The sequence below is a fragment of the Schistocerca gregaria genome, chromosome 11 (genome assembly GCF_023897955.1).
Source record: "Schistocerca gregaria isolate iqSchGreg1 chromosome 11, iqSchGreg1.2, whole genome shotgun sequence".
NCBI classification, from domain to species: domain Eukaryota; kingdom Metazoa; phylum Arthropoda; class Insecta; order Orthoptera; family Acrididae; genus Schistocerca; species Schistocerca gregaria.
In genome coordinates, this window is record NC_064930.1 from 86,750,917 (window position 1) to 86,769,318 (window position 18,402).

An 18,402-nucleotide genomic window follows, 5' to 3' on the forward strand; every position below is an offset into this window, starting at 1 on the left:
TGTAGTAAATGAAGTTTCACTTCACTGGTATATAAAAATTAATGAACTGCCATTAAAATAGGATATCATAACCCTGATGCTTCAAGTGTCTGTGATCTTATTTACTCATCAGAATGCACTTCAGCAACATTTTCACAAAACTATCGGAGTCTTGCCAAACACAACACTACACACGGGTGAGTCAATTATGACTCCCCTCATGCAGCCTTCACAATACACCTTCTTGGGCCAGAACCAGTCTTTTCTTTTCTTTTCTTTTCTTTTCTTTTCTTTTCTTTTCTTTTCTTTTCTTTTCTTGGAGGCACACCCAAGTACATTTCAAACTTTCGTGACAACCCTATATGTGATTATGTTTCATAGGTGGAAAAAGCAAATGCACACACAATGCATACTTTTTTTGTTATGGAATGACTATGAGATACAAGTTTTACGAATTCCTTGCGTAAGACTCTTGAATAAGAACAGAACAATATAAAATAAACTTACGACTCTTTAAGCAGGAACACAAAACTAAACATACGTAAAATGTAAATCTGGTGAGGTACTTGCCCTGGCGATTTTGGCAGAGTAGATCTACTGAAAGAGGAATAATCCAGAATTCCCAGAAGTCTCCTTTGAATATCCACCAAAATTTTTTACTGGTGAAACCAACAAAGAGTCGAAGGTAAGGTGGCCACACTGACAAAGGACCAAAGGATGCCACTTGCCACAATAAATTGGGCTTTTGGCAAAGATTATTCATGTAATGTGGGCTAGTTCATTTTAAAGTTCAATGTGTATAATATGGTACATATGTAATGATGGGTGATTTCTTGTAAATTGGTCTGCTTCAAGAAATGGTATGGCGGTCTATTTTCTATATTTAGGATATATCTGTGGAAGGTTATAAGATAGTGAAAATCTCGTGACATAACTGACATGTATTCATGACATAGCAGTTATGTTGTGACACGATTATTGAGAAATGTTGCTCCAGAACATGGGAGCTTGTGCTGCTCTGACTGATTCTGTTGATGGCCACTGAGAGCTTTATTTATTCTCATATATGCTGATGGGGAAAATATTGCAAGATTAAAAAATAACTAATGTAGATTAATGGCATTTTGGGAACACATTGATGTAGGTAACATATTTAACTCATTAACATTAGAAGAGCCCACATCTCGTGGTTGTGCGGTAGCGTTCTCGCTTCCCCTGCCCGGGTTCCCAGGTTCGATTCCAGGCGGGGTCAGAGATTTACTCTGCCTCGTCATGGCTGGGTGTTGTGTGATGTCCTTAGGTTAGTTAGGTTTAAGTAGTTCTAAGTTCTAGGGGACTGATGACCATAGCTGTTAAGTCCCATAGTGCTCAGAGCCATTTGAATCATTTTTGAACCATTAGAAGATAACATCTTAATGTAAATGTGAGATGAGCCATTGTAAATGTGAAATGCTTGATATATTATTAAACAGTGTAACTGCCACAGGTTCAATAAAAGGATGAAAATGTGGGCCCACTGTATTGTACATGTGCTGGATGGCAGTTTGTGGTGTGATGTGCCATGCTTGTTGCACTTGGTCAGTCAGTAGAGGGATGGATAATGCTGTTTGTGGATGATGCTGGTGTTGTCTATAACATTCCGTATGTGCTTGATTGGAAACAGATCTGATGATCAAGAAGGCCCAAGCCACATGTTGATATTTTGTAGAACATGTTGGGCTACAATAGCGATATTTGGGTCAGTGATATTGTGTTGGTAAACACCCACTGGAATGCTTTTGACGAATGGAAGCACAACAGATGAAATCACCAGACTGACATACAGATTTGCAATCAGGGTGCATGGGACGACGACGAGAGTGCTTGTGCTGTCAAACGAAATTACATTTCAGACTATAACTACAGGTGTAGGTGCAGTGTGTCTAGCATACAGACATCATGGTTTCAGTCCCTCGACTGTCCTCCTAACCAACACATGGCCATCACTGGCACTGAGGCAGAACTATGTTTCATCGGAAAACACAACAGGACTCCACCCTGTCCTCAAATGAGCTCTCGATTCACACCACTGAAGTCACAAATGGTGGTAGTTCAGGGTCAGTGGACTGCATGCTGTATTGTTTCTGGCTCAGAACTGTCCTTGAAGTAACCAATTTGTAACAGTTCATTGTATCACTATGGTGCTAACTGCTGTTAAAATTGCTGCTGCAGAAGCAGTATAATGTGCCAGATCCATATGCCAAACATGATGGCCTCATCTCTCGGTAATGCCATGAGACCATCCAGAGACTGGTCTTCTTTCAACTGTATGTTCCTCTGACCACCACTGCCAGCAATCATTTACAATGTCAAGTCTTTCTACAGTATTGCAGAAGGAACATCCAGCTTCTCATAGCCCTATTACATAACCTCATTCAAACTCTGTGTCATGTTGATAATGCCGTCCCTGTTGCCTTAAAGGTATCCTTTACTTCCATCAACTCATCGCATCCAGTCTGAAAGGTAACTGACGCTCATGACCATTACAATGTGTATTTAAAGCAAACGTGGTTTGTATCCCTATAGTGGTGACACTTGCACCACTCATCTGTGACTGTAGCAAAATTGGAATAGACATCATCTTTCAGATATAGAAACATCCCTACCAACTTTCGTTTATATCACACATCTCCTTCTTGGCATTGTTCTTTTTCTGTCAGTGAATTTAAGAAATCTCGCTAATAGGTAAATCATATCTTGCAAATGGAATTTATGTCAAAATGGCAAAATGTTTCCAGATGAACTTCTAATCATTATACCATTCTTTGTTTCTTGGACCAGTATAATGGTATTCCTTCTCCAATGTAATTACCAGGTGTTTACACACCTTTTCATTAATTTCCTGATACATTACATCCACCATTATTGCATGACATTATTTCACACTCTCAGGCATTCTTGATCATTGCCAAATTTAAGATTCATACTTCCTGAACACTTCCAACGGACTCCACTCATATTTTCAAAGCTGTTTAATTTTGTATGGTGAATTCACAACTAAACGAAAGAAAGTGGAATCACAGTCTGATGTGTGGTTCAGCTTCATGCTATATTTGTGCATGCTTCATTATGCCAGATGATGCATTGCTTTGTGCAATAACCAGCCACCTGGGCATCTGCAAAGGCTGAACTACTGTTCATGCAAAACTGTGTGTTGCTATGCCACATTTGTTGTAGTGATAAAACAGCTACTGTTAATAATTATGACATTCACAGACAGCAAGTAACTAATTGTGAATTCATTGCCAGGATTCAGCAGTCATCCTACAGCTAGACAAGTGATATTAAAGCATCCAAGGGGTAGCTGTTAAGTCTTGCGTGTAGCAGTCAAGGTATTAAGGGGGAGAAATTACGTATTAGATGTAAAAGTAGCACGACTGAAAACCCCAGCTTCTACATGAATATAAAAGAGGTCATTTTTGATCAACCACTAGTATAATTTGTTATAAAAAGATAGGAATTTTGCACACTATCTCTAAAAACCTTAAAATCTAGATAATGATACAGTTATGATTTGAGTGGTGATACATGCAGCTGAAAGTTTCTGTATGGCCAAGGCAGGTGATGAGGACTGTTACCTCGCCAACATAGAATCTTGATGATGACCTTTGGAAAATAAATATTGAGCAATGTGAAAGAAGAACCAATTACCACAAATTGCGAGAAATGCCATGAAAACATATTGTTCTACAGTAATTAAGTATAAGAGACTTAAGTGGGTTGGGAAACTGATATGCATGTCTGAACAAAGTCAAACCAAAACTCCTAAGAACGAGAATGCCCAAGGAAATGCACATAGAGGACCTCTAGAAGTAACGCTTGAATGAAGTCTTTACAGAAAAATGACCAGATGGAACATTGATAACACTGTTACTGAAGGCAGGATATGCACCAGAATATAAAGCGAAGGACATGAAAATGCCATGAAGTAAGTTAAGTAAGTAAAACAACTGCTTCTCAGCAAAGACCCATGTGTAATATGTGGGTCATGTCATGTAGATATATGATAGTAAATAGTTGGGGAACAAATTGACTTAATTAAGTTTCCTTGTGAATTGTAGATGAGAATCTCTGAAACGGTATTATATATACACTCCTGGAAATTGAAATAAGAACACCGTGAATTCATTGTCCCAGGAAGGGGAAACTTTATTGACACATTCCTGGGGTCAGATACATTACATGATCACACTGTCAGAACCACAGGCACATAGACACAGGCAACAGAGCATGCACATTGTCGGCACTAGTACAGTGTATATCCACCTTTCGAAGCAATGCAGGCTGCTATTCTCCCATGGAGACGATCGTAGAGATGCTGGATGTAGTCCTGTGGAACGGCTTGCCATGGCATTTCCACCTGGCGCCTCAGTTGGACCAGCGTTCGTGCTGGACGTGCAGACCGCGTGAGACGACGCTTCATCCAGTCCCAAACATGCTCAATGGGGGACTGATCCGGAGATCTTGCTGGCCAGGGCAGTTGACTTACACCTTCTAGAGCACGTTGGGTGGCACGAGATACATGCGGACGTTGGAACAGCAAGTTCCCTTGCCGGTCTAGGAATGGTAGAACGATGGGTTCGATGACAGTTTGGATGTACCGTGCACTATTCAGTGTCCCCTCGACGATCACCAGAGGTGTATGGCCAGTGTAGGAGATCGCTCCCCACACCATGATGCCGGGTGTTGGCCCTGTGTGCCTCGGTCGTATGCAGTCCTGATTGTGGCACTCACCTGCACGGCGCCAAACACGCATATGACCATCATTGGCACCAAGGCAGAAGCGACTCTCATCGCTGAAGACGACACGTCTCCATTCGTCCCTCCATTCACGCCTGTCGCGACACCACTGGAGGCGGGCTGCACGATGTTGGGGCGTGAGCAGAAGATGGCCTAATGGTGTGCGGGACCGTAGCCCAGCTTCATGGAGACGGTTGCGAATGGTCCTCGCCGATACCCCAGGAGCAATACTGTCCCTAATTTGCTGGGAAGTGGCGGTGCGGTCCCCTATGGCACTGCGTAGGATCCTACCGTCTTGGCGTGCATCCGTGCGTCGCTGCGGTCGGTCCCAGGTCGACGGGCATGTGCACCTTCCGCCGACACTGGCGACAACATTGATGTACTGTGGAGACCTCACGCCCCACGTGTTGAGCAATTCGTCCACCCGGCCTCCCGCATGCCCACTATACGCCCTCGCTCTAAGTCCGTCAACTGCACATACGGTTCACGTCCATGCTGTCGCAGCATGCTACCAGTGTTAAAGACTGCGATGGAGCTCCTTATGCCACGGGAAACTGGCTGACACTGACGGCGGCGTTGCACAAATGCTGCGCAGCTAGCGCCATTCGACGGCCAACACCGCGGTTCCTGGTGTGTCCGCTGTGTCGTGCGTGTGATCATTGCTTGTACAGCCCTCTCGCAGTGTCCGGAGCAAGTATGGTGGGTCTGACACACCGTTGTCAATGTGTTCTTTTTTCCATTTCCAGGAGTGTATATGTGTGTGTGTGTTATTGAACACCATGTTATATGTACATGTAAGTGTATAAACATTTTTCATTTCAATTTTGTTTTCTTTTTTCAGGATCTCGAAGATCCATTGGTAAGGTCAGGGTCCACTGAGTCTGTCGGGGAGTATCTGGAACTAAATTTGGAAGCAGAAGAAACTGAGGACTTTGTAAGCATTCACTTTATAGATGCATTGCATGTGGAGTAAAAATATGTCATTAGCCAATTATGTAACATAAATGATGCCTCACAGTGAGTTAAGCATAGATTAGCTGTTAGCAATTTTCCAGCATTCTTGTATTATTGCACTTTGGTTAACTTATTTGCAAACTGTCAGGGCTGGAATATATACAGAGCTTGGAACAATCATGTTTTTAGTCATCCTTCTTGATAGTAGTTACTTTGTGTGTTACTTTTTTGTGGTGGATGCCTTAAATTCACATTTAGTACAGATGTAACATCTTGAAGTATGCTTGGGTTATCAAAGAGTCTGACCCACAATAACTATCATTAGTGCATTGCAGATGAATACATTGGTTTATCTTGTATTTCCAATGAATCAGTTTTATATATATATATGATTGTGTCATATTTTCCAGAGTGGAAAAGTTATTAAATGTGATCATACACTGATCACCCAGAACATTATTAATAGCTTCATTCTGTCAATGGCCTTGTCAAAGAGGGTGGAGGAGCAGACAGAGGTTCAAGGCACTCTCTTGTCCTTTGGGGTGGGCAACTGCCCTCAAAGACAGAAGAATGAGCAATGAGTAACAGCATGAGGATGCAGAAGGCAATGGAAGCTATGGCATTAAATACACATGATGTGTATCCCCAGGATATGAAGCCTGTAATTGAAAAAAGTGTCATGTTGATCTGTCCACTGGCAAAAGGTTGCAGAACGGTCCCAAGTTGAATCTCCAGAAGGGGACAGCCAAAGTGGAGGTGACAGTGAGGAAGAGATTGCATAATCAACAAAAGGATAAAGTTCTATGAGTTGAGGTGTGGAATGTCAGAAGCCTTTTAAACTAGAAAATCTCAGAAAGGGAAATGCAAAGACTCAATCTAGACATAGTAGGGGTCAGTGAAGTGAAATGAAAAGAGTACAAAGTTCTCTAGTCAGATGAATAAAGGCTAATATTAACAGCAGCAAAAAATGGTATAATGGGAGGAGGACTCATTGTGAATAGGAAGGTAGTGCAGAGACTGTCTTACTGTGATATGGTTGTTCTTACCAGAATCAACAGGAAACCTACACCGACAATGATAGTTCACTTACACATGTTGATGTCGTAAGCTGAAGGTGAAGAGATGCAAAGAGTGTGTGAGGGTATTGAAAGGGCAATACGGTACATAAATGGAGATCAAAATCTAATAGTCATGGGGGACTGGAATGCAGTTCTAGGGAAGAAGTACAAGAAACGGTTACAGGAGAATATGGGCTTGGGCAAAGAATGAGGGAGGAGAAAGACTAATTGAGTTCTGTAATAGACTTCACCTAGTTATAGCGAATAATCTTTTCAAGAATCACAAGAGGAGGAGATATACTCAGTAAAGGCTGGGTGATATGGGTAGATTCCAGTTTACATCATGGTCAGACAGAGATTCTGAAATCAGATACTGGATTATAAGGCATACACACAAGCAGGTAGAGACTCAGATCACAATCCAGTAGTGATGAAGAGTAGGCTGAAGTTTAAGAAATTAATGAGGAAGAATCAGTAACCAAAGAAGTGGGACACGGAAGTGATAAGGAAAGACGAGGTACACTTCAAGTTCCCTAAGGCTATAGATACAGCAATAAGTAATAGCACAGTAGGCAGTACACGTGAAGAGGAATGTACATCTCTAAAAAGGGCAGTCACAGGAGTTGGAATGAAAACATAGGTAAAAAGAAGGTAACTGTCACAGGAGTTGGAATGAAAACATAGGTACAAAGAAGGTAACTGCAAAGAAACGATGGGTAACAGAATACTACATCAGGAGGAAGTACAAAAATGAACAGGGAAATTCAGAAATACAGAAATGAAAGTAGCTGAGAAATGAAAAAAATGGGAAGTGCAGGGAAGCTAACATGAAATGACAGAATGAGAGATCTGAAGAAATCGAAAAACAAGTGATTATCAAAAGGACTGGCTCAGCATATAGGAACTGATGCACAAGTCACCAAAGTGGCGTCAAATCGATAGACGTGCACCCGGCAAACGGTCTACCCGATGGGAGGCCCCAGTCACACGACATTTACATTCAGAATATAGGAAAGTCAAACTAACATTCGGTGAAATTAAAAGCAAGGGTGGTAACAGTAAGAGTGGAATGGGAATTCGACTGGTAAATGCAGGGGAGAGAGTGAGTAGGTGGAAAGGGTACATTGAAGACCTCTGTGGGGCAGGTACTACTGACAAAGATTTGTCTGATGTGATAGTAGAAGAGAGAGAGAGGACTCAATTTAGAAGAGAGAGGGCATCCAGTGTTAGAATCAGAGTTTAAGAGAGATTTGGAGGTCTTGAGACCAGATAAGGCAGAAGGGATAGTTAACATTCCATCAGGATTTCTAAAATAATTGGGTGAAGTGGCAACAAAAGGACTAATTCACATTGGTGTGTAAAATGTACGTGTCTGGCGACACACCACCTGATGCAGGAAAAATATCACCCACACAATTCCGAAGACTGCAAGAATTATCGTACAATCAGCTTGACAGCTCATGCATCCAAGTTGCTGACGAGTAATATATAGAAGAATGGAAAAGAAAATTGAGGATGTGTTGGATGATGATCAGTTTGGCATTAGGAAAGGTAACGGCACCAAGAAGCAGTTCTGATGTTGCCGTTGATAAGGAAAGCAAGACTAAAGAAAAATCAAGACATGTTCTTAGGATTTGTTGACCCAGAAAAAATGATGGAAGATGTTCGAAATTCTATATAGATGGGTGATATACAGTATGCCCAAGAGCCAAGAGAGAATAATAAGAGTGGATAGCCAAGAACGAAGTGCTTCAATTAAAAAGGGTGGAAGACAGGGATTTAGATTTTCGCCCTTACTGCTCAATCTGTACATTGAAGAAGCAGTAATTGAAATAAAAGAAAGGTTCGAGAGTGGAATTAACACCCAAGGTGAAAGGGTATCAATGACATGATTCACTGATGACATTGGTATCCTAAGTGAAAGCAAGGAAGAATTAAATGATCTGCTGAATGGAATGAACATTCTAATAAGTATGAATATGAATTGAGAGTAAATTGAAGAACGACTTAATGTGAAGCAGCAGAAATGAGAACAGCGAGAAGCTTAACCTTAGGCTTGATGGTCACAAAGTAGATGCAGGTAAGGAATTATACTACCTAGGCAGTAAAACAACCAATGATGGACGGAGCAAGGAGGACATCAAAAGCAGATTAGCACTGGCTAAAAGGGCTTTCCTAGCCAAGAGAAATCTACTAGTATCAAATTTGTGGAAGAAATTTCTGAGAACATATGTTTGGAGAATAGCATTGTATGGTAATGAAACATTGACTGTGGGAAAACCAGAACAGAAGACATTTGAAGCGTTTGAGATGTGGTACTACTGCCGAATGTTGAAAATTTGGTAGACTGACAAGGTAAGGAAGTAGAAGGTTCTGCATAGAATTGAAGAGGGGACAAGATGATAGGACATCTGTTAAGACATCAAAAAATGACTTCCATGTTACTACAACTGTAGATGGCAAAAACTGTAGAAGACAGAGACTGGAGTACATCCAGCAAGTAATTGAGATTGTAGGTTGCAGTTGCTACTCTGAGAGTCGCAGGAAAGGAATTTGTTGTGGGTTGCATGAAACATGTCAGAAGACTGATGACTCAGAAATAACTAATAGCCAGTATGTCCACCTTTGGCATGGATAACAGCAGGTATGTGTCATGGCATGGAAGCATTGAGGCCTTGGTAGGTTGCCAGAGGGAGATGACATCACATCTGGACACACAGGTTACCTAATTCGCGTAAATTCCGGGCAGGGGGATGATGACCTTTGATGTCATGTTCAATCACATCCTAGATATGTTCAGTTGGGTTCTGACCTGATGAGTTTGGGGACCAGCACAGCAATATGAACTCATCACTGTGCACCCTGTACAACTCCATCACACTCCTGGTCTTGTGACATGGCACATAATTTTGTTGGGAAACACAACTGCCAGTTGGAATCACAATTGTCATGAAGGGGTTTACCTCTGCAGCCAGTGTACTATATTCGTAGACCATGTTGGTGCCTTGCAAGAGCTCCACAAGACCCACAGATGCCCACAGATTCCCACATGAATGTTCCGCAAAGCATAATGAAGCCATCGCAGCTTGTCTCCATTCCACAGTACAGGTGTCAAGGAGCTTTTCTGCTGGAATATGAAGTATTTGTGCCCTCCCATTAGCATGATGAAGAAGATATCAGGGTACATCAGACCAAGCAATGCTCTGCCACTGTGCCTACATCCATTGCTGATGGTCATGTGCCTATTTTAGTCATGGTTGCCAATGTTGTGGTGTTAATATTGGCATATGCATGGGCTGTCAGCTGCAGAGGCACATTTTTAGGAGTGTTCAGTGCACTGCGTGTTCACAGATACTTCTAACTGCCCAGCATGATAGTTTGATGGTAGTTCTGTCACAGTTCGCCACATGTCCCGTTCTACCAGTATGCCCAGCCTGTAACATCCAACATCTGCAATGATGGATGGCTGCAAAACCCCATTACTTCTGGACATGTTTCAGCTTGGTTTCACCACACGTTGGAACATCCAACAAGGTGTGCATTTCGAAAATGGTGGTGGTGAGCTTCTGAGCCATCACAATCTGCCCTCGGTCAAACTCAGATAGATGGCACTTGTTCCTCATACTACACATGGACAGCATGCTCACTGATACAACCTGTACTGTTTGTGTGTGACCAGTGGTTTTTCCTCCTCGGATGACACTATTGTTGCTAGAACAGGTTTATATTGATAGTAGATCAGTGGTCATAATGTTCTGGCTTATCAGTCCACTTAAACAGACTGGGTATTATGCCTTAAAGAAATTCAGTGATCATACATTTTTTAAAAATATCTGTATTTCAGCCTCGAGTCTCAAAAATGTTATCATAACGAGTTTTGACTTACCAAGAGAGTACTCTCACGCCCTTCTGCAACGTCTGAATGACTTACTCAGTCACTTAAAAGTCGCTCTATACTTTAATATGGATTCTAAAGCTAGCTGCTTCGCATTTTTCATGTTACCTAATAATAAAAATGGGGGTAGGTCTGATGCCAACTTCTGCTACCCAATATCACTTCTAAAAGTTTCATCCTAAATTCTTGAAAAAGTAATGTATTCAAGAGTAGTTTCACACATTTATAACAAACTGTCAGTTTGGTTTTCAGAAAGGATTTCGAGCAGAAAAGGGGTATACGAGTATGTCTTCACTGAACACACATTAAATGCTGTGAATAACCAAACGTCACTCTTGGGGATTTTTTGTGATCTCTCAAAGGCTTTTGACTGTGTAAATGGTGGAATTTTTCTAGATCAGCGGATGCATTAAGGTATGAGTGGGACAGTGCAGATATAATTTAATTCTTATTTAACTGGAAGGGTGCAGATGGTTGAAATGACCAATTCACATAATGCACAAAAATCAGCTGATTATTCAGACTTGGGAGGTATCAAGAATGGGATCCCACATGGTTCAATATTAGGTCCATTATTGTTCTAAAAAATGCATATTATTGACTTGCCACTTTATATTGACTAATATGCAAAGCTACATAGTTCTTTTATGCTGATGATACAGGTATGGTAATTGCACCCAACAAACAAGAATTACATGAGTAAATTGTAAAAATAATGTTTTTCAGAATATTATTAAGTGGTTGTCTGCAGATTGGATTCTCATTAAGTTCTGATAAAACAAAGTATATACACTATTGTACAGTAAAGGGCATAACACCAGTAATAAATACCAACTTTGAATAGAAGTATGTAGCTGAGGCAGAACACTGAAAACTTTTGGGTGCACACATTAACTAGATATTAAATTGGAAGAAACACATTGATGATTGGCTGATTGCAAATTTTGGTGATAAATGTATCAGTAAATTCGCTTACTATGTCTGTTTTCATTCACTGCTTTAATGTGAAGTCATATTTTGGGGTAATTCATCATTAAGGTAAAAGTGTTTATTGCACAAAACCATGTGATCAGGATAATTGCTGAAGTCCACCCAAAATCATCTTGGTGACATTTATTTAAGGAACTAGATATACCCACAATAGCTTTAGTACATGTTTGGTCATTGAGCAAATAGCATCAAAAGTCTGACAGATAGCCAACCTGCATTTAAAACAAAAAGATTTCTGAATGACAGCCTCTTCTGCTCAGTAGATGAATTATTAGATATAAATTACTAATTTACCCATTATTTAAAAAATTGAATTATGTTATGTAAAGAATACTTTTGTTAAACGGATATCTTCCACACTATTGAAATGTGTTGCATTTATAATCTATGGAATGAGTATTAGTCTAATCTAATCTATACTTTCCAGTAATGATAGAAGTCGTAAGTGACAGAAGAAGTCCCATGCTTTTTGACAGAGCATAGGGGAATAATGCAGACCTGCACCTCCGTACTACGCAAGGTCTTAATGGAGGTGATTTGCCGTTGCCATCCACCAACCATAATGGGGATGAATTATGATGATGAGGGCCACACCACAATACCCAGTCACCTCAGGGTAGGTAAAAATCCCTGACCCCATCGGGAATCGAACCCAGCACCCCATGCTCTGGCAGAGAGAACACTACCGCAAGACCACAAAAGTGGGCAAGTGACAGAATAAAAATCTTAATTACTGATTGAGGGTTTGTAGTCTGCCATTTAGTCACTTGGACAGTGGGTCACACATTTTTGCTTTGTATCAATCATGGTCTCTGTGTAGAACATCAACAGTGAGGCAAATTTTAAGTTTTTTCAGCTGAGCTCTGTCTGTAAAAATTACATCTATTGGATTGGATCTGATCTTGCTGCATATACTTCAGAAAGTGTATACTTCAGTCAGATTGTAAGAGCAGAATAATGTTTCAGGCTCATTATTTTCCCAGTTTGAATTTTCTAAGAAATCAGCATTAAACTTTCCACAAACTTTTGACTAAGTTTTCTGTCATGACAGCTCACCCGTGAAACTAAGCAAGTTTGTGCAGTGGTTTGCATACTGGACCCACATTCAGGAGGATGACAGTTCAAATGTGCATCTGGCCATTCAGATTTAGGTTTTCCACGATTTCTCTGAATTGCTCCAGGCAAAATGCTGGGATGGTTCCTTTCAAAGTGCACAGGGGATTTCCTTCCCCTGTCCTTGACAAAATCAGAGTTTGTGCTCCATGTTTAATGACCTCAATGTAGATGGGACATTAAACCTTATCTTCCTCGCTTAAATTGTGAATCTAGACTGTTATAGTCAGCAGGGAACGATTTTTCAGTAACAACCAACAAATACATATTTCTAGGTTCTGATATGTGCCAAAAACTGCATGTTTCAATTTTTTCACTTTGTATTTACCTTACACATGTATGGCAATGCATTTTCACATAATGAACGTATGTGGAAAAGGTTGCAGCCTACAACTATGTAAAGTCTGGCTGCGCCGAAAACATGACTGATTAAAAGTTTCCTATGACCTAATTCAGGAGCACGGTGTCATTAATAAGTATCTTATGTCAGATTATTTAAACTATGTAGCTGATTTATGGGACTAATGTCACTTACTGTCATTTATTTGGCTAGACTACATCAATACATGCTTGTGGCAATATAATTATGTCAGTAACTTTGTGTCTACAGTAGGATGAGATGCGTCATAGAGCAACTGTTTGTATTTTATCTTTGACTTCCCATGCATAATAACTACAAAATAAGATATTTAAAAGCAAATAATAGTGAGACTAGTTTAATATACAACATAAAAGGAAAGAGAAAGCTTTGATACTATGTTGTCAATTAAATACATTTTTATTTTTGTATTGATTCTCTTCCATTTCTGCAGGTCTTGGCATCAGAGAATGATCATCCTGATGAGTGTGATCCATTGAGTGTAACAGATGGTGAGGTAAGCCATACATTTTTCTTATTACTTTTTGCTGCCACATGCTTTTTTACTAGCAAATAAAATTATATTTAAGAGGAGAAAGATGAAACATGTATTGAGAGCTTTATGTGACATTCTTTAAAATCATGACAATTTAAAATATTCTGGTGCTGTGTACACTGACACAGTTGATAAAGAGCCAAAGTCCTTATGAGCTGTTGACTGACTGATTCTGTATGAATGTTTGAGTAAATAACTTTGGAAATATTCTTGTAACATGAATTAAAGTTCTACTTGGAAAGATGATGTCAGTTTTGATGTGATGATAGCGTATGCTGCATGGGGGATAGTAGATACATTGAAAATGTTTTCATCATGTGGGACACCTGTGTTTACCCTTTAATATGGTATGCTCACAGAATGCTCAGTGTGGTGCAGGTGAGTGAAGAAAGCAGGCAACCATGCCACAGAGATGCATTCATGCTTCCTACAGCCGACTCTGTTATCCTGAGAGGGATCAGTTTGGGGGCCTTCCCATTGGAGGGTGGTCCTGTCAGAGAACTGCCACACATATTGGATGTGCTGTATCTGTTGAGCAACAGTGTTGGTATCAGAAGTCGCATGACAGTCTCACACCCTTAGACAACATTCTGGACATCAACATGCCACTGGCACCTGCCAGTATTGTTTTGTTGTAAGGGAAACAATGGCAGATTGTTCAGCTATGGCAATACGGATAAGACAGCTTGCAAGCCCAGACATACTGTTGTGAACTGATTATTATCAGTGGGGCTATGGACACACACGTCACTCACACAACAGCATCAATGTGCGTGGATCGACTGGTGCCATTGGAGGATCACTTGGCAGATTGAATGGCATGCCACGGTCTTCAGCAGTGAAGACGATTTCTACCTCCACACAAGTGTACGACGTAGACCTTGTAATCGCTGTGCTGTAGAGTGCATTCATCCCAGACACACTATCCCCACCCCAAGCCTCATGGCCTGGGAAGGGACAAGCTACAACTCTTGTTCGCTTTCTATGTTTCTGGAGGGAAAGCTAATCAGTGCTCATTACATGCAGAATGTTGTTAGACCTGTTCTTTTGCCATTCTTGCAATGGGGATGTGATATGTTTTTGCAAAATGGTAATGCTCACCAATATACTCCCTGTGAAAGTCAACATGCTCTGCAAGACATGTTGCAACTTCCCTGGCCAGTGTTATCTCTGGGCTTGTATCCAGATTAGCACATGTGGGATACAGTGGAATAAGAAATGAGACTTGTGACTCATCAACCAGCAACTCACACATAATTATGTGAACAGGCCATGTGGATATGGCATAATATATTGCAGGAGAGTATTCACCATCTGTATGACTGACTAGATTTCAAAGTTAACACCTGTATTGTTGCCTGTGGAGGCTACACTACATACCAATATGGGTGTCTTAGGATGCGTCTATACATGATACCTCAGAACCGTTTGTGCTATTGATCTGTAAATGCAACAATTTCATGTAATCCATATGCACTGTTGCAACAATAAGTCATGAGTAAACTGGAAACCTCTAGTGTACTATTTTTTTCCCAGCAGTATATTCACTTTTCTGTTGGGTATATCAAAGTGATGGAAAATTATGTCTGATGAGGTTGTATATTCACGTAACAGAATTTAGAAGGTGCTATATTTTTAGCATGTTAATGAGCTCTGAAGTAATATGTGTCTTGGATGTTCTATGATGAATAGATGGAATACAGAGTAGCAAGGCATACCTCAGGAGACTGTTGCTGTCTCAGATGTACATGCACATCCAGGTGTTGTATAACATTTTAAAATCTTGCAAATGCTATAGTTTAAGAAAGCCATATTGTGCTTGATGGTATGTTTAGATTTTTTTTTTAAAACCTCCTTATATTCCGAGCATAGAGGATCTCGTATGTTTGTGCACACTTGCTACATGCTGGAGGAGAGGGCTGTAAAGACTGGTTTTATGTTTTCTGCAGAGAAGTTATGTGTGTTCATTTCAATTGTTCTCATCATATTTTTAATTTACTTGAATTGCATGTGTCGAACACCATCGTCCCTTTTAAAAACTTTAGTTTTTGGGTGTCATTTTTGCCTCCATGCTTTCATGGTTACCACACTTGAAGGACTTGAAGGGAAAGGATCCTAACAGGACAGGGCGTGTGTGCTCCAGGTTTATAATGCTTTCATTCAATTGCAGCTGGACTACAAGTGCACAGTGTAAAACGTCTGTGGAGTTTGGAAGGTAGGGGACGAGGTACTGGCAGAAGTGAAGTTGTGAGGGTGGGTCATGAGTCATGCTTGGGTAGCTCAGATAGTAGAGCACTTGCCCATGAAAGGCAAAGGTCCCGATTTCGAGTCTTGGTCTGGCACACAGTTCTAATCTACCAGGAACTTTTATATCAGTGCACACTCTGCTACAGAGTGAAAATATCATTCTGGAAACTTCCCCCACGCTGTGGCAAAGCCATGTCTCCACAATATCCTTTCTTCCAGGAGTGCTAGTTCTGCAAGTTTCGCAGGAGAACTTCTGTGAAGTTTGGAAGGTAGCAGACCAGGTACTGGCAGAAGTGAAGCTGTAAGGACAGATTGTGAATCATGCTTAGGTAGCTCAGTTGATAGAGCACTTGCCCAAAGAAGGCAGTCCCGAGTTCGAGTCTTGGTCCAGCACACAGTTCTAATCTGCCAGGAAGTTTCGTATCGGCACACACTCTGCTGCAGAGCGAAAATTTAATTCGAAATATGTACTCTCGATTGTGATGGAGCAAATGAGATGTGTCATGTCTGCTAAATTCCTTGCCTGTACTGACACTCTGAGTGCTCTTCAGTCTCTTGTTGTCAGTGGTATAATCTTATGGGTATCAAGTGAAATTTGTGACTGTATTGAGTACTTTCTAGTAGGGAGGACACAGGAATGTTATCTTGGCCGGAGAGTCATCGTCAGATGTAGAAGTAACTTCAGCTGAGACTGAGGGCGGTGGGTTGGGACCCTTGCTATTCATGTTGTATATTAACAACCTTGCAGACAATATTTCTAGCAAAATCAGGTTTTTTGTAGATGGTGCAGTTATTTATAATGAAGTACCATTTGGAGAGAAGCTGCATAAATATTCAGTCAGATCTAGATAAGATTTTGACATGGTCCAGAGATTGGCAACTTGCTCCAAATGCTCAGAAATGTAAAATTGTGCACGTCACAAAATGAAAAAGTAGTACCCTATAACTATAATATCAGTGAGTCACTGTTGGAATCAGCCAACTCACACAAATACCTGGTTGTAACACTTTCTAGGGATATGAAATTGAATGATAACATAGGTTCAGTCATCAGTAAAGCAAATTATAGACTGGTTTATTGCTAGAATACTGGGGAAGTGCAATCAGTCTACAAAAGAGATTGTTTACAAATCATGTGCGATCCATCCTAGAATATTGCTTAACTGTGTGGGACCCTTACCAATTAGGGCTAACCTGGGCTATTGAATGTGTACAGAGCAGGGCAGCATGAATGGTCACAGGTTTGTTTAATCCATGGAAGAGTCTTACAGAGATACTGAAGGAACTGAAGTGGCAGCCTCTTGAAGACAGACATAAATTGCCTTGAGAAAGTCTTATCAACAAAGTTCCAAGAATCAGCTTGGTCAAACAGGTATCATGAGGATAATAGAATAATTACTGCATGCACAAATGCATTCAAACACTCATTCCACCAATGCTCCATACATGAAGAGAACAGAAGAAATTGTAATAACTGGTACAATGGGACATATCCTCTGCCATACACTACCATGTGGTTTGCAGAGTATCAGATGTAGATAACATGGAGATATCCAGGACAAAAAAAAAAATAAAAAATATATTGTATTGGAAGATGATACTGAATGCATTTTTGGAAGGGATGTTCTGTTGATTTAAAAAGCTTTATACTCATAAATAGTTCAGTTAATGTAATGAGGGATCACCAATTTAGTATTGGAGAGCAGCGTGGAGGGTAAAAATCGTAGAGGGAGACCAAGAGATGAATACAGTAAGCAGATTCAGAAGGATGTAGGTTGCAGTAGGTACTGGGAGATGAAGCAGCTTGCACAGGATAGAGTAGCATGGAGAGCTGCATCAAACCAGTCTCAGGACTGAAGACCACAACAACAACAACAACAAATGTAATGATTATTAACATAAATGATACACTGCAAATTTAGACTGCAGAATTAATGCAGCTTCAATGGCCTGCTGGCATAACCACACAGTAACAATTTTGGCAAGTTTTTAATGTTACTAAGCAACAATCATACAATACTTTTTAAAGGAACACACTGCCGTTTGACTGTTTTGTTGTTTATTTAAGTACAACCCAGGTTGCATACTCTTCTGCCATTTTCAAGCATCTGATTTTGTCTTTAACATATATTGGAGAACACTTAACATGTCAAGTTCAAAGCTTCAAAGCTTAAATTATGGCCAACTTGAAGTCTGACATGTTAAGTGTCCTGAAAAAAAAAAAAGACATACTCGTAAAATCAAACACATGAAGATGGCATAAAAGGCCAAAATCTGGGCTGTACATTAATAAACAATAAAACAGTCAAATGGCACTGTGTTTGAAAAGGATTTCTTCAACCAACATGCCAGTACATCTCTCTAAAGTAATGAAGTATTTTACTCACATTGCTGCCAGCCACACCGCAACTGCATTGATGAGATGTAGTATTTTATGAGATTTAATATCAAAACCATCATAACATTTATTTTG

The 18,402-nt window shown here is 40.4% G+C and overlaps 1 protein-coding gene across 2 annotated transcripts in view; it reads left to right on the forward strand.

The window, feature by feature from the left end:
- LOC126295244 (zinc finger protein 664-like) overlaps nucleotides 1-18,402 on the forward strand; it is a 179,728-nt gene that overhangs the window by 77,665 nt on the left and 83,661 nt on the right. Inside the window, exons 5-6 of one of the 2 annotated variants that reach the window (XM_049987599.1) lie at nucleotides 5,600-5,692; nucleotides 13,581-13,643. In XM_049987599.1, the coding sequence (XP_049843556.1) occupies nucleotides 5,600-5,692; nucleotides 13,581-13,643 (156 nt within the window). Of the gene's footprint in view, nucleotides 1-5,599; nucleotides 5,693-13,580; nucleotides 13,644-18,402 lie in introns of those variants that run through there. The other variant, XM_049987600.1, reaches the window with a different exon arrangement.